Source organism: Drosophila rhopaloa, unplaced genomic scaffold, assembly GCF_018152115.1.
Source record: "Drosophila rhopaloa isolate 14029-0021.01 unplaced genomic scaffold, ASM1815211v1 contig_3, whole genome shotgun sequence".
Classification (NCBI taxonomy): domain Eukaryota; kingdom Metazoa; phylum Arthropoda; class Insecta; order Diptera; family Drosophilidae; genus Drosophila; species Drosophila rhopaloa.
The window spans coordinates 13,480,107-13,495,430 of record NW_025335123.1 but is presented as its reverse complement, the minus strand read 5'-3'; the positions used below and the strand labels follow the sequence as shown (position 1 = coordinate 13,495,430).

At 36.1% G+C, this 15,324-nt stretch overlaps 1 protein-coding gene across 2 annotated transcripts; it reads right to left on the bottom strand.

Moving 5' to 3' along the window:
* Nucleotides 1-12,185: 12,185 nt before the first annotated feature.
* LOC108049940 (serine/threonine-protein kinase fray2) lies at nt 12,186-14,584 on the bottom strand. 2 transcript variants are annotated; one of them, XM_017131348.1, is made up of 2 exons: nt 14,176-14,584; nt 12,186-12,896 (listed from the first exon to the last, which is right to left on the bottom strand). In XM_017131348.1, exons 1-2 carry the CDS (start codon nt 14,566-14,568, stop codon nt 12,276-12,278), a joined length of 1,014 nt encoding a protein of 337 aa, XP_016986837.1. In that variant the 5' UTR covers nt 14,569-14,584; the 3' UTR covers nt 12,186-12,275. The 2 variants fall into 2 exon arrangements, with proteins under 2 accessions (XP_016986837.1, XP_016986836.1); XM_017131347.2 differs by lacking the exon at nt 14,176-14,584 and adding an exon at nt 13,224-13,794.
* Between the last annotated feature and the right edge of the window lie 740 nt (nt 14,585-15,324).

The following is a 15,324-nucleotide window of genomic DNA, read 5'->3' as shown; positions in this document are numbered from 1 at the left end:
TTGGGATCATACTTCAAGGAAGAGGACGATCTTTGTAAAATATAGAAATACATCGAAACTAGATATCTTGTAGAGATTTTATTTAAGTGTTACTTAAACTCTGATCAACTAAGAATATTTATTTTAATTTTTAGCTGTGATGCAAATTAATAAGGGTCTTAAACGTCGAATTCATTAATTACTGCACTTCTTTAGCTTTTTGTTCAATTTAGATTTAATTTCCTCGAAAAGGAGGTTGAGAAAAACGTATGGCGCATTTGAATTTGCGTTAAAATTTTAATTGGCATACTTTCGGGCTGATAAGAGTATAAATCCTTGCACGAGTTGATGATGTGCCTAAGCTGTTGGTTGCAATTTTATTGACGCACTTACTTAAGCTAAGGTTTCATGCGCTATCAGCGAAAAAAGCCAAAGAAGAGCTTACCACAATTAGTGCGCTTTTCCTGCCCCACGTGTACCGATTAAACGTAAATAGAGCAGCTTATACAAGTATCAACATGTGGCATACAGTTAATAGCAATAAAATAGGGAGCAAATTGAAAGTTTTTAAAACAGAATTAGACCAAAGCTTATATACCCTTGCAGCTATGAGAAAAATACATAAGACACTTAATCATCCAAATAATTTTCGTTAAATTATATATAACATATAAAAAACCAAATAGGATTCAAGGAAGAGGATTAGCTAGATCACGGCAATTTCGAATCTAAACTTATTTTCGCAGATTGAGAAATGACTTTAATAACATATATTTACAAGCTTAAAATGTTTGTTTAGCAACACAATAATAAACAATATAATATATTTAGTATTTTTATGTATTTTTCGGATACGAAAAGATGAAGCCAAAGGATGAATTTTAAGTCCCAGCAGACCTTATGGAGATCTAGAGAAATTGGGTTGGATAACAAGAGAATTCATTTCTTTTACTGGCTAAGCTAACAAACAATTTCGGATCATGAGGGTGTCCCCTCCATTAAAAACAACTATTAAACTAATATTGTTTGCAAAATTGGGTCTTATGTAAGAAATATTACACGTGATCTTTTTGCAATCAAAGAATTTGAAGGCCCTAATTCTTTACTTTGTTTTGATGGTTTAATTTGAATTTAATTTTTTTTTAAGAACTACTAAACTTGTGACTACAAGTGTATGATTTACATGTACATGAAAAGGAGGGGGCTTAGTAAAACTCACAACCTATATATAATTTCTTTGATCAAAGGATCTCCGGTTGCCAAGGCAAATTAGCCTTACAGGAAAATCAGATTAAATATGGGGATAGGTAGGACTGGGGAAAAATGTGCTAAAGTGCGCCGGCCAACCTCGGGTCAATTAATCATACTTTAGTGTTCAGCAGACAACACCACAAAAATACAAACACAAACAACGAAACAAATGCATGGAGCACAATTCATAATAATAACAATAATTTAGCATAAGAGAGCAAGACGGGTGGCGGGGGGAAGCGAGACGGCGAATGTACACATTAAAAGTCAGGGTCAAAGTGTGGCCATTGTGTTTGCATCTCCCTCTGGCGCTCTGGTCGCCTCCCCAACCCCCCATGCTCACAAGTGTCTGTTGTTCGAAACAACAATAAACAAAAAGAAATATGAATGGCAAAGCAAATGTAACAAAATGTTAAGAAAAATAAAGAAAACCGAATAAGCCAAAAAAAAAAAAACAACGACCGTAGTACTTTGGAAATACCCTACTAGAATTTCAGTGACTTAGATTTTTATTTACAATTGGTATTTAACATTGATTTTAAGTTACCACATGTTACATCCATACTTTAAAAGTTATATCGGTTATATTGGTTAAGATTAGAGTTTAAACACTTTATTGAAACCAGATCATGGATATATTCAAAAAAACCATATCATAATTTAATTTTTTCTATTAAGCAAGAATAACTTGTAAGCCTTAGCATAATAAATATTGGATTTAATTTATTTATTTATGGGATAAAACTCTTTTTGGTTGACTTCTCCAAAATAAAATAAAAAAATATTAAAGCCTGATACTGATCAGAATTTCGTAGAATTTTGTATGAAAATTTAATTAGAAATAAAAACGTAAGAATTTTGGGAGTAACTTAAACGGGAGTTTAATTATCACATATTTTTTCTGATGATCTTTTTTCTTTCTTAACCCTGCCCCCATCATTAGCCACAATTCGTGCATGCCCTTTTCTTTTTGGGGTTAAAGAGAGTGAAACAACAATATTGACGGCGACGTCGGGCCGCTGGGGTCGCAAGTACAACTACAACTGCAAATACAACGACAACAATGGCCGGCAATTGTTTAGCGACGCCGACGTCAATGACGCAGCGCTATGTTTGCGGTGGCTGTTGTTGCCTTTATTGCTGTTGTCGTTGTCTTCCTCTACTCCCTCTCCCACAAAAGCCGCAAGGGGTTTCTTATTGTATTTCTTGTTTTCTGTTTGCCGATTCGGTTTTTTTTTACTTTTTTTTTGCGCATACAAACTGTTTTGTTACAAGCGAATGCCGATCGCAGTCGATCTTTCTACATGTTTTCATTATCATTTTACTGTCTGCCTCTCACTCCCTCCGCCCACCCGCTTCCATCTCCCTTACTCCTTCGATAATACAGTCTAAATTCTATAATTTGAATTTACAAAATATCATACTTTTGTCTTTATTTATATTAATAATAATATGAAAAACTCCCATGAGCGGATTTAGTATATTTTTTAAACAAATGTGCCTGATCAAGGAACATTAAAAAAAGAATTTATTAATGCTGTGAATATTTCTGATTGTATTTTTCTTAAATTAGTTAGACCACAATATTTATTCACATCCTCTTAATTTTTTCACAGTTAAGGTTTTTAATGTTTTGCGTAAGAAAAATACAAATAGCAATAGAGATCAAATACCAAAAAGACTTTTTAATTATTTTTAAATTTTCTTCAGATAGTTTTTGAAAGTAATTTAGTCAAAAATCTATTTCTTTACTTGTTTTGTAACTTGTGTATGCAAAAGATGTTTGGGTTCGCTATTAGAGGCTTGACTGTAGTCATTTGGCGAGGCAACTCTTTCAACTTGTTGCTAAAAATATGCAAGACAGTAAAAGGAAACCGGTTCCCCTCCTATACACTCGTATATATACATATGTATGTATATGTGGATATGTCTATATATAACTGGTTGTTGCTGGGTGCCGAGCCACTGACCGAAGGGGTGGATATGAAAGGAGGTTTCGGGATAGGGGTTCTGGGCGGTGGAACTGGAACTGTGACTTGATTATTCAGTCGGTCCAAGAGGCAAACCGATCCGTGCACAAATAAAGCCAGAGAAAAGCAAAGAAAAACAACAGAGAGACAACAACATGCAAAACGCCAACACGTAATACAAGATCGTAAAGCGGTTGCTACATACATATACATATAGAGAGGGGTGACGAAAGGGGGTTGGGATGGATGGGCAGCATCGATTACGCGCGCAAAACCGGCAATCCGATGGCACCGTCGGCCCTGGCTAAAGTTCACTTCTCTTGCACAAAAATAGAAAACTCACAACTCGCGTTTAAGAGATTAAAATTTCTAAAAAAAAATTTCCAACTGAATCTATGTCAAAGAAGCATTTCTGAAACTTTAAGCAAAACAAGTTAACCTAAAAAATTCCTTCATTCCTTTAACTTTTTGTTAATTTCTATGTTTACATGAATGTACATAATTTAAAATGGTCAGAGAAAAGCTTTTTGAAAACCAAAAAAAAAAATTATTTGAGTTACTCATACTCGACAGTCAGTTAGGATTCTTTTTTAATAAGAAGGCAACAGTACGTATGAGCAACGTGGAAGCCAATGAGTAGAGCCAAAACCAATGTTTTGCATCAAACTACTTCTGGTACACCTTAAATGCACCAAGAATATGGGGGAAAAGATTGGGACCTTAAAACTTCCATACTTCTTTATAAAATTTTGTACAATTTTACTGGTATTCACTGTATACATTTTTTTTTAACAGTGTCGATTGTTGTTCTAGTTGCCGTTGTTATTTGTATTGCTGTTGTTGTCACCGCAAGTTGCGCTACTTTGCGCTTATTCGGCTTCTTTGTCTCCCTTACTCTCCCTCTTCCTCATTTTTTTGACTTGCTTCTTTCTTTCAGTTCCTTCTCTCGCTTTCCGCTTGCAATGTCACCCACCAGAAGATCCAGTTGTTGTAGATTCAGGTTAGGTTTATTGGTCTCCTTCCTCTTTCTACACCCCCCGTAACCACCATCTTCTTATTTTTTTTTCTTTTTCTACTCTCTCTCTCTCTCCCTTTCTCGCGGCACCCATCTTTGTTGATATGGCTTAACTGTGAATTGGCCGCGCGGCGAACAAAGATCACATCAACTTTAATTGTGGGTTAAAGCAAACAAAAAAGCAGGGGAGAGGAAAAGACAGAGAGGTAGGACAAGTGATAAGCCAAAAAAAAAAGCGAGCGCGATAATAAAAAATCTAAATAAAAACACATCAACAAAAATTAACAACAACTCTCGAAACGAACAGACATGTGTTTAAGTACAGGCTTCGGGGGCACTACGAGGGGTTATATGGGGTCTATAAATTGAAAATAGAGAATGTGGAGGCGGGAGGCGGGGTTACGACACAGAGGCGAATGATCGCATCCATTTCGGTTGGGGGAATCACGTTCCCACCTTATCTACGGAACCTGGCACCGAATGCAAACATAATTTATTTGGAACGATTTGCAAGTCACAATGCGTGCAATGCTAATGTTCTATGTACTATATTGGACTCACTTATGAATCTTTTACGTACAGTACAATAACAATGGAAAGGCATTTTGCAGCACTTAAAGCCAAAGTATCCAAACCTTTATTAAATCGCTGACGTTGTTTCGACTCTTCTACGTCGTTATGAGCAAAAAAAATCAAAAGGGAGGTCATGGGGATAATAGATATGTCAGTTTCGCAGGATGACGTCAAAGGAAGTAGCTGGCTGGTAACATCCCCTTTTTTATATTAAGCCTTGAACTCATCAATTCGATATAAGACAAATTGAACAATAGACAGATTAAATTCCTATCTAAATATGGTACAAAGACCGCTAAGCATATACATATACACATACATATGTATGTACATACATACTTATTTCATTCATTAGTTTCCCTCCCTTTTTTTTTAAATAAAACAACAATTATATTAAAGATCTTTTAATTTTTCATACTATAAGATTGTTAATAAAGGTTTTAATTAGAGGAAAGAACCGAAAGTTAATACGTCGACATAGAAAGTTATTTGATTGCCAAAGATTGTATCTTTTCTTGTTGGAAGTTAAGGATTTTTTTTGGATTTCTTACTCAAAAACGTTTCCAACTAAAATACAATATTATCCCTATATGAGCCACCATCTTTAAATGCTGAAAAGCTTTCTTTGCCTTTAAAAACTAACCCACGAAAACTTACTTAAATCTCTCACGTTATTTGCCACTCGCATGTGGTAACGAACGAAAATCGTAGGGTAAGGACATGGGGGCCTGCAGATATGGATGTTATCCAGATTCACAGCGAGCAGTAGAAGGGAATTACTGGCAGGTATGTAACCAGAAAAAAAAAAACTTATAGCACGTGGTGAGCCCCGCTGATGTTCGCTGAATCTTAAGCGGATTATGAGACGTTAACCCTCTACCCCCAAAACTTTAAGCCCTAAAGCTCCAACGTTGTCACATTGATTGACCCGTTTTTTTCCCCAACTCCCTTTTACTTCAAGTCGCTGAATTTTTTTTGCATGTCCAGCTTCTGGTTACGCCACTCCTCCGCCATACCCCTCCCAAAGCCAAAACCCCCGAGAATTTCGCAGTTCACTCTGTGTATGCTTTCATTTTATTTCGCTTTTTTATTATTATTCTTGTTATTTTGATTTCACCCTTGCGGGCGTATCTGCACAGCGGGAAAAGAATTCAAAATTATTTTGTTTTTGTAATGTAATGGAAACCAAAAATAAAATAAAAATATTTTATGTTTTAGGCATTGCACAATAGTCTTAAAGTTTTTGTTAAAATTGCTCACGCGTCACGTTGACAACAAAGTACTAACTTTAACAAAACATTAGTTTTGGTAGATTATAGATTTTTTCTCTCGGTGTGCCTTTTGCTTTATTTATTTCGACGCGTTCGTTTCGTTATTCGTTTCGCCTTGCGCTCTCTCGCTCGCACGCAACAGTCTCGCGTCTCAGTCGTCTGTCCTTTCCCTCTTCTCGTCTCCTCCTCCTCCTCTTCTCTTTCTTTATCTTCTTCTTTTCCGTGTGAGAATGTTGTGTGTTGAAGTTGAATGTGCCGGTTTGTTCTGTTGGCTTGTTGTTGTTGTTGACGTTGGTCGTGTCATGTTGATTTGTGAGCTCTTCCTCTCCCTCTCTCCTTTTACGTCTGCGCTAGTTATTTGGTATGCTGTCGTGCTTCTTCTTGCTCTTCCACTTCTGCTTCATCTTCACACACACTCGCCCACCTATACATATACAGACAACTACGCAAACAACATCAAGACAATGCGCAGTAGATAACAAATAGCCCTCTCCCGCTCTCCTTCGCTTGCTCTCCCTTCCTCCCGCGCATTTATATATAAATTACGTGTGTCTGTTTGTATGGCTGTATCAACACAGCGTGAGATATATAAGAGTACGTATGTATGTAATGAATGTATGTACGATGTATCTAGGTGTGTGTGTGTGGTGCTTATGCAGACAGCTGCTTTGTGTGTCAAATTGTAGCAAAAAAAAATTGTGTTTTTTTCGTACCAACGCGATGAGGAAGAGCGCGAGAGTGGGAGAAGTAGAAGTGGATGGATAGTGAGAAGAGGGAAAAGAGAAGAAGAAGAGGCAGCCAAGCGGTAAGCGACCCAGTGGCGAATTTGGCAATTCAGCAAAATACAAAAACTCAAAATAAACACTTTCAAACAATTCATTTTTATATAGAAAAAAAAGAGATACATATATCGTACACATGTATTTTAAGTGGTGGTTTGAACCCGGTTTTATTAGCACTTGCGAAATTTTGATATATGTACATACATATGTACATATGTATATGTGTTTCCTCTATAATTTTTGAGTGATTTTAATTGTTAAGAAATTTTTTAGATTTATACTTACATTTTTAAATTAATTAATAAATTTATTAAAGTATATTACAAATATTTAGATTTGTATGTAGTGCAACGCACTCATCAAAATTCACACGGGGCTGTTTCTGTTTTTGCAGTTTGCTCTTTGCTCTCTTCTCTTCTAACCCCGCCACTGTTGTACAGTGGGGTAAAGATAAAATAAAAATAAGAACAGAAATGTTAATTATATATAATTTCCGCAAAAATACCCTAGAACATCCCATCAAATAGGGCAAACATGTATTGCATCATTTTAAAGTCCTACAATCGAATTACATTTTTTATATACATTAAATTGAAATGCTGATATTTGCCCAATAAAATCATGAAACTGATTTCCGATTAAATTTTTTTTATATATTTAAGACTATAATATACAAATATTAATTATTATCACTGTTTGACCCATAGTGCGCTGTTGCCGTGCGGCGTAGTACAAAAACAACAACTCCTCTGACGCACTGGCTTTCTCACTCGCTCATTCACTCACTCACTCACTTACTTACTCACTCACCCACCATCTGGCTGTCTCACTCACGCGTGCGACTTTCTTTACTGTTTGTTTTTGTGTCTGCCGGCGTCGCTCGATGGCGACTGCGCGGTCGTAGCGCAGCGTTGCCAAACTTCACTGCTGTTTGTGTGTGAGTTGTGTTTTATATCAGAAATTTCCATTTAATTTTTTATTTAGGTTTCTTTTTTTGCAAAGCTTGCGTCGGTGTATATACATGTGTGTGTGTGTTTATTGGTATATAATTTTATGTGTGTGTACTTTAGTTACACTTTCAGCTGCTGTTTTCAAGCTTTTTTCCATTTCTTCTTTTTGTTTTGCTTGTGTGTGTTTTGGTTTCTACGTCACACCTTTTTTCGGGCGAGAGAAAGATAGAGAGGGAATTACTGCATAGGCCTGCGAAAAATTGGTAGCGAAAATCTCAGACGGGGGTTGTTTTATTTTATTTCATTTTTACCCCCATTTTCGTCGACTTTTTCGCATAGCCACAGGTGTCGTTGTGCAGTCGACGTCGGCAGAGGCCCGGGCAGCGAAAGAGTGTCATCTGTCAAGTTCAGCTCTCCAAAAAACATTTAAAGAAAAAACGAAAAATAACGCATAAAACTTCGCACCTTTGTGCAAATTATTTTGTCGTCAAAAAGTTAACCTCTAAATTCAGTCGTTGCCGCAGTCATCATCTCTGCCGGCGTCGGCGTCTACGCCAACTGAGCCTGTTGAACGTGACTCACAGGCCTAAAACTTTATATTTTCCATTAACTTTAGGTAGAGCCAAAAAAAAACAAAAATAAACAAAGACTAATAAATAATTAAAATTTGTATTTTCATCTTTTACCTTTTAACAATCATGTGAGTATGTCATTGTATTTAGGCTCAAAACATGAAAGTGTACTTAGTGAATATTCTGTGGTTAAATATGGGATGTATTGATAATTAAAGTCATTAGTGATAAAACAAAAAAATATGATATGTTGAATGGAGCGAAAACGTAAGTGAGGTTTAGTTTTTTTGTTTTACTTGCACTTGATGACAACTGCCCAAATTTATATTTTAGCACTTGGTTTATCAAATAATCAAATTAATTAGTGACAAATAAGAAGAAAAAACTCTTATGAGAAAAAAAATGAATTACAACAGTTGCGTTTAATGAAAAATGTACATACATATGCAAACTTAATGTTTCTTATTTTTATTTAATTTGTTTATACGTAGCTTGTGTACGTGTGTGCACTCAAACAAACTTTGCTCCCTACACTTGACCTTGTTTTGCCATTTTCATTTTGTGCCACAAACACATACACAGATGGGGATGGATTATTGCGGTTGACTACGACCAAAAACTGTTTGCCAGAGGAAAAGGGCGAAGGATTGGTGGGGGAGAATGGAAAGGGGAGGGAGGCAACATGTCAAAAGCAAAGACGCTGAGAAAGGCAAATGGCGACAAACACACACACTCACACATCACATTGGGCATCTAAACTTTCAGACATGCGAATTTTCCAGAAACTACAAGTTTCATTTTCAATGCACTCCCCAAAAAGTCAACGCAAAAAACTGGGTTTTAAAAATTAAGATGCTATATATGTATTTAAATTTAAAAATTTTTATTGTTATGGAAATGACAATCAAAGCGATAAGTTTTCCACACGATTTTGTTTATATAAATCAAAAAATAATACAAATATTTAAATAGAATAAGCTAGAAATAACAAAGTAATCGCAACCTGAATTAACCTAAGGAACAAGAACCATGAATTTGTCATTGTATAACACATTAAGATTAAATGTTAAAAAAAAAGTACATCTGTTCAGTCATCAGGAAGTCCAAACATAAGTTCTACAAATCCATCTCAGTGGTTTACTTTAATATTTGAGTTTTGTGTGCATTTGTATGTGTGGAATGGAAGGGAAAAGGAGGCGAATAACTGGAGGCCAGTAATTTGGCTAAATTTTTTTTTTCTGAGACGGCTTAAATGCCGGCTACAACAACTGAAACGACATCAAAAGCGAAAAGCCCAAAAATAAACCAGGCAACAAAAAGAAGAAAGAACTCCAACGGCAAAATGACTGCACAGAACGAAAAATTGCTACATTTGCTTTCATTAGTTAGGTAATTTCACATACCAATTTAAATACAAACTATTTCATATAACACATAATAAAACTCCAGTTTTTGTTACCATCTGGTTTATGAAAATGTATAAATTATCTTTATTCGCATATCAAAAGCATTTTGAAAACTAAAATATCTTATTTTTTCTGTGTACGAATCGACAGCAAAAGCGAAGGGATAGAGGCAAGAATGGGAGATGGCAAAGAGGGAGGAATACGAAGTAACGACCAACGGCAATAAAAATTCAGAGCAAGGCAAAAACAAAGCAGGAAGGACAGGGCAACAAAGTTATTAATGACCTGCTGCTGCGCTGTTTTTATTTATTTTCTATGGTTTTTATTTTTTTTTAGAGAAACAGCAAAAAAATATGTAAAAACAGCAAAGCCAAGCAAGAATGAAACGCCAAGAAAACGCATAAGAAAACATGAAAACCTCCACATGTGGAGGACAGAACAAATAAAGATTAGCGGAAATAAAAGACACAATAAAAAACCATTCAAAAGTACAGAATAAGAAGAAGAACGAAGCAGAACCCAAAATACTAATCCGTAATCCTTGAGAAATGCAAACCGCACCTCTATCTGTTCTTGAAAGTATTTATCCCTAGGACATAAAATTAATACCTTTAACAAATACATACATATGTAATTGTCAGTCTGATTATTATTTTGATACATTTTCGTAAAATAATATTTTTACGAATGTTAGTAAATTAAACATTTCTTAGAGTTACTTATGTATTTGTGCTTGTAGTTTTCTAGTTACACAAATATTATAGAGTAAGGTTAACGAATTGAAACCACAACAAAGGTTTGACTATATGCAAATAACAGTTAAAGAAATTGTTCAAGTTACGAGCATGCATAAATAATAAACATGTGTGTATGGCTATGTACAATACATATATTCTGATAAAAATTGTATATAATAAGAATGTACATAAATAAATATGTACCGAACCCATAAGACAACCCCCTTCTTTTATTTTTCGCCCTTTTGGCGTTTGCCATCCACTATTCGCACCACCTTGCTCACTGACGAAAAAAGAAAAGCAGTAAGAAAAAAAGAAAATATAACCCGACCTAACCGAAAATCCGAGAGAAATAACATATCCAACTTAATTTTTATAAATTAAAATACAATCATGTTAAAACTTATACTTTTGTATGTAACTTTGTAACTTTTGTAATTACGATGAGTCTTGAAACTGTGATTAAATAGGAAATAGGTTTCAAATACAGTTTAATAAATGTAATTTTTTATGTTTCATTGAATTTATGTACATATGTTTCATATAAATGTATTATGTATGAAAATTATTAAAGTTATCATTACAGCGTATCAAGTTTTTGTTCTGTGCAGCAATAATAGAGCAATGTGTAAAAGGGCAAGGGAGACAGAAAGGGCAAAAGAATGCGCGAAAGAGAGAGGCGGCAGTATAACGGCAATGGCAATGCCAACAAATTAAAGTTACTAAAGCAAAGGAAACGGCAAAAAAAAGAAAAAAGAACGAGTGAACGGAAAAGAAAGGGAGGGTAGAAGAAAGATAGAACGCAACAGCGACGTCAAGAAAGCTGAAATAAAAGAATAAAAGAATAAAAGAATCGCAGTCAGCTCAGCAGCGCAGCAGCAGAAAATCAGTAGAAAAAAAAGAAAGAGAAGGGAGGCTGAAAAGTAGAAGAGAACGGGGGATCCGCATGCAGAACCACTCACCTCACTCAAATTTTAAATAAATAAAACCGGTTCGGGTTATACAGTTCTTTTCTGCTCCTCGGTTTTTTTGTAATCCCCCTTCCTCTTTGCGTCCGTCTTTCGTTTCTTTCGCCGTTTGCTTTCCATTTGCAATTTTTGCATTTTTTCGTAGCGATGCAAAATGTCATTTTTTGATATAAACGTTGAAACTGAGTAATATTTTAAAAGATTTTTTCTTTTACTTTCTATTTCGTATTTCTTGTTAAGATGCTAGTTAAAGATATTTACAAATGTAGATAATAACATGCCTACATAATTGTGTATAAAAAAAAATTCAATCCTTCTAAGTTTTGTTTATCAGCCATTTTACACTATTATTTGGAAGACAATAATAAGACTTTTTAACGTTTTCAGTACTTTAAATTTTGTAAATAACATGTTATTATGTTGTCGTTTAATTTAAATTTATTTTAAATTAAAAGAGTTGAAGTTGCGTTTATTATATGTACATTATAAACATTTATTTGAAACCCAAAACAATTTATTTGTAAAAGTGAAATAACAGGAAAGGAAGCATCCTTGCAGCTGTTACAAAAATTAAATATTCTATATTTTGATTTCGATGCTTCAAAACAATGAAGTTAGGTCGATTTTACGATATGATACAGTCGTCCGATTTTTATAAAACTAAAACCGTATTCCTGAAATTGCTAGAAAATATAATATCTCAAATATGGATATACATATGTAAAGAAACAACGAAGTTATGATTTTATTTTCTCCTTAAGGGTATACAAATTTAAGGTATTTGATTTGTTTTTTTTTAACCTATTTTCCGCCAGGAATAAAGCGGGCCTCGAACGAAAGACGATTCATACGGCCGTAGACTAGCACTTCACTGATTATCCGTTCGGCGTAGAGCCGCTGATCCGGTCGCATATGCCGGAAGTGGGTGGCCATGCGCCTTCCGATCAGCTCGCATTCGTTCTCGCTCTCACTTTCACGACCCCTATTATCTCTATCTCTATCTCTATCTCTTTCCCGATACCGATCCCTATCCCGATCGCGATCCCGATCCGTATCTCTATCCGGAATCTCCTCGACCCGACGCTTCCTCGCTATCTCCCCGTAATCGCTGCTGCGTCTTCGCCGGATACGGATACGCCGTCCAGCTTTATCCGTGGTTACTTCTCTGCCCACCGAATCCGAGTTATTTCGTGGCGAGGGGATGGCGTGATTGGCATACGGCATATTCTTGCTACTCCCCGAAAATGTTGCCTGATAATCGTCCGCCTTGCGTTCCGATTTGAGGTGTGCCAGAGACGTTATAGATTCCGGTTCGGGTTCCTGGTTAGCTTCTGGTTCCGGATCCCCATCGCCATCACCGACGGCCTCGATGCGCAGTACATCCTCTTCGGTAGCAAAGGGCTCCGAAAAAATATCGTCGTCCTAAAAATACATTCAAATACAGACATTTTATGAAAATATAGTCAAACTTTTCTGTTATAATACGCTTTGCAAGGGTATAAAAATATGTACGCCTTACGGACAACTTAGTATTGTATAATAAGATAAATATATATAGAGATAATATTATAACTTTAATTTTTTCAGAAATTCTTTGATTCTATTTTTGGGGGTTATTTTCATATTTAAAATTTACAAATGATTATATAAAAAAAAATTCTAAAAACTATTAACATGTTTTCGTTCATATGAAAATATCATTGATTCCCCTGTTTTTGTATGGTATTCTGCATACTTTGGTTAACTCACTTCGCTTTCCAGATGATGGATCACCTGATCGTCGTCTGATCCTTCGGTTAAATCGACGCCCATGCCGGAGTTTTCTACTTCGCTTTCATGCTGCTGCATATATTCCAGGGTTTCCGGTTCCGTTTCGGTATGGTATTCCGAAAGGTTTTCATGATGCTGCAGTAATTTTCGATCCTGATCTTGAACCGCCGCCTCGTTGTCCAACTGGAGTTCCCCCGTTTCCAGTTCATAGAGAAAATCGAGCTCTTTAAAGTACCAAAGCGATGGCACATAGGTGTTATCACTTTCCAGGACCTTTCGGAGTTCGCGGCGGTACGACGTCCGAAAATTGTTTATCTTTCGTTTCAATGTGTGGATATTGGCGTAGCGATCGGACTCCCGCATTAGTTCCAAAAGTCGTCCGTAGGACTCGTCCTTGAGCTTGCGATCCCGATACAGTGTGCTTCGCACCAGCCACAATTCGGGCATCGAGCGATACATCCGGAAGAACTCACTCCAATATTCGATGGCCGTGTGACTGTGCTGCGTCATGTCGAACGGCTTGCTAACGACTGACTGACTGAACTACAATTGTCGTACGACCGGCGATTGTCGTACGACCGCCGTCAAACCGCTTCAAACGAACACCCCTACAATCAAACCCCCATCGACTTTGGGACCGTTTTTGGCTTCTCAGCTCTCTCCGGTTGTTTGATATAAAAAGTACTCATTACTTTTAAAACGCTAAGCATTTACATTAGTTTAACTTAATGTACTAATTTATTATTTTATTATTTTTTATTATTATTATTTTATTATTTTCATCTTGCCTTCTAAAGTCAGGATATAAATTGATATAAAAAATATATATAGAGGATCTTGTAAGTTTTAATAAAGGTATTTAAAGTTACTCAAATTGTAATCTATTTCAGGAATCAGAATATACCATCCTCAAATTAACTTTAATACTTACATTGATGCTAGTCTCATCGAGACTATCGTCCATGCTCTCCGATTTCACCCTGACCGGTGACTGTATGTTGAGAACGGGCTTTAGGAAGTCCATTAGATGGAACCACCAGAGACGCGGTTGGTATCCATTATCGGAGGCCTGTATCTTCTTGATCTCGCGACGGTAGCAGCATCTCAGTGAGTTTATCTTGCGTTTGACATCCTGAACGGAACAGCCGCCGTTGACGCGTCGCAAAATTTTTAACAGCTCCTGATAGCCCGGTTCCTTTTTTTGTTTAGATAGGTAATCGGTACTACTACTATCCCACAGGGCGGTAAAATGTCGATAACAGCTGATGAACTCCTCCATTACATCGGGTTCATCGTATAAATTATTAGCGCCCATGGGCGACATTCTATATTACGTTCGATTCGAATGACTGACGCTGAATGACAAAAAATAATGATGAAGGGATTGGTATGATAAATGTTGGTATGATGTTGCCGGCGGTATGTCATGCAAATGCAACGTGTGTGGACGGCCTTTTTTCGTATCTTTTTCTCTTTCCCTTAGTATCTCCTTCTCCCTCTCGCTCATTGCTCCTTTTATTTATTTATGTTTGTTATAAAATGTCGCTGCTGCAGCAGTCTGTTTTTTCCACAGGCGCTGTTGCCGATTTTCAATTTGCTTATGTTCGAACATGTTGCGACGTTGCCGCTTTTGTGTGTGCTTGTGTTTTTTGCACTGAAAACTGGCAACGTTGCAGGGTAAGCAAACTGAAATGAGCAAGAAAAAAACGCGCTTAGAAAAATGTTGCAAGTCTTCCGCCGGCCGGTTGCAAGCAACAACAAAAAAAAAGGGAAAAAAGAGGAATGGAAAAAGATAAGAGAAAAGAGTGAGGGAGAGAAAATAAAGGGGTAAAAGGGGCTGACAGTCCTAATAATAACAAAGCCATCCAACAAGCAAAATATTAATAGACACGAAACATTTGCGAAAATGTTCTCAAAACAAATTGTTTCAAATTGATTATTTTAGTTGGTTTACTTAGGAATGTTATATTTTAATATCCAATATTATTAGCCAACATTAAAAATACTTCTTTAGCAACCCAAGCAATTTTCAATTTATTTAAAGTGATTAAGCTGCAAATAAACAATTTTGATTAAAAAA

Bases quoted from the DNA above. Each gene is read 5' to 3' on its own strand.
- LOC108049940 (XM_017131347.2), bottom strand. From the start codon at position 13,754: ATGACGCAGCACAGTCACACGGCCATCGAATATTGGAGTGAGTTCTTC. The intron at 12,897-13,223 runs GTGAGTTAACCA...ATGTATTTTTAG, and splicing joins TCCATCATCTGGAAAGCGAA to GACGACGATATTTTTTCGGA.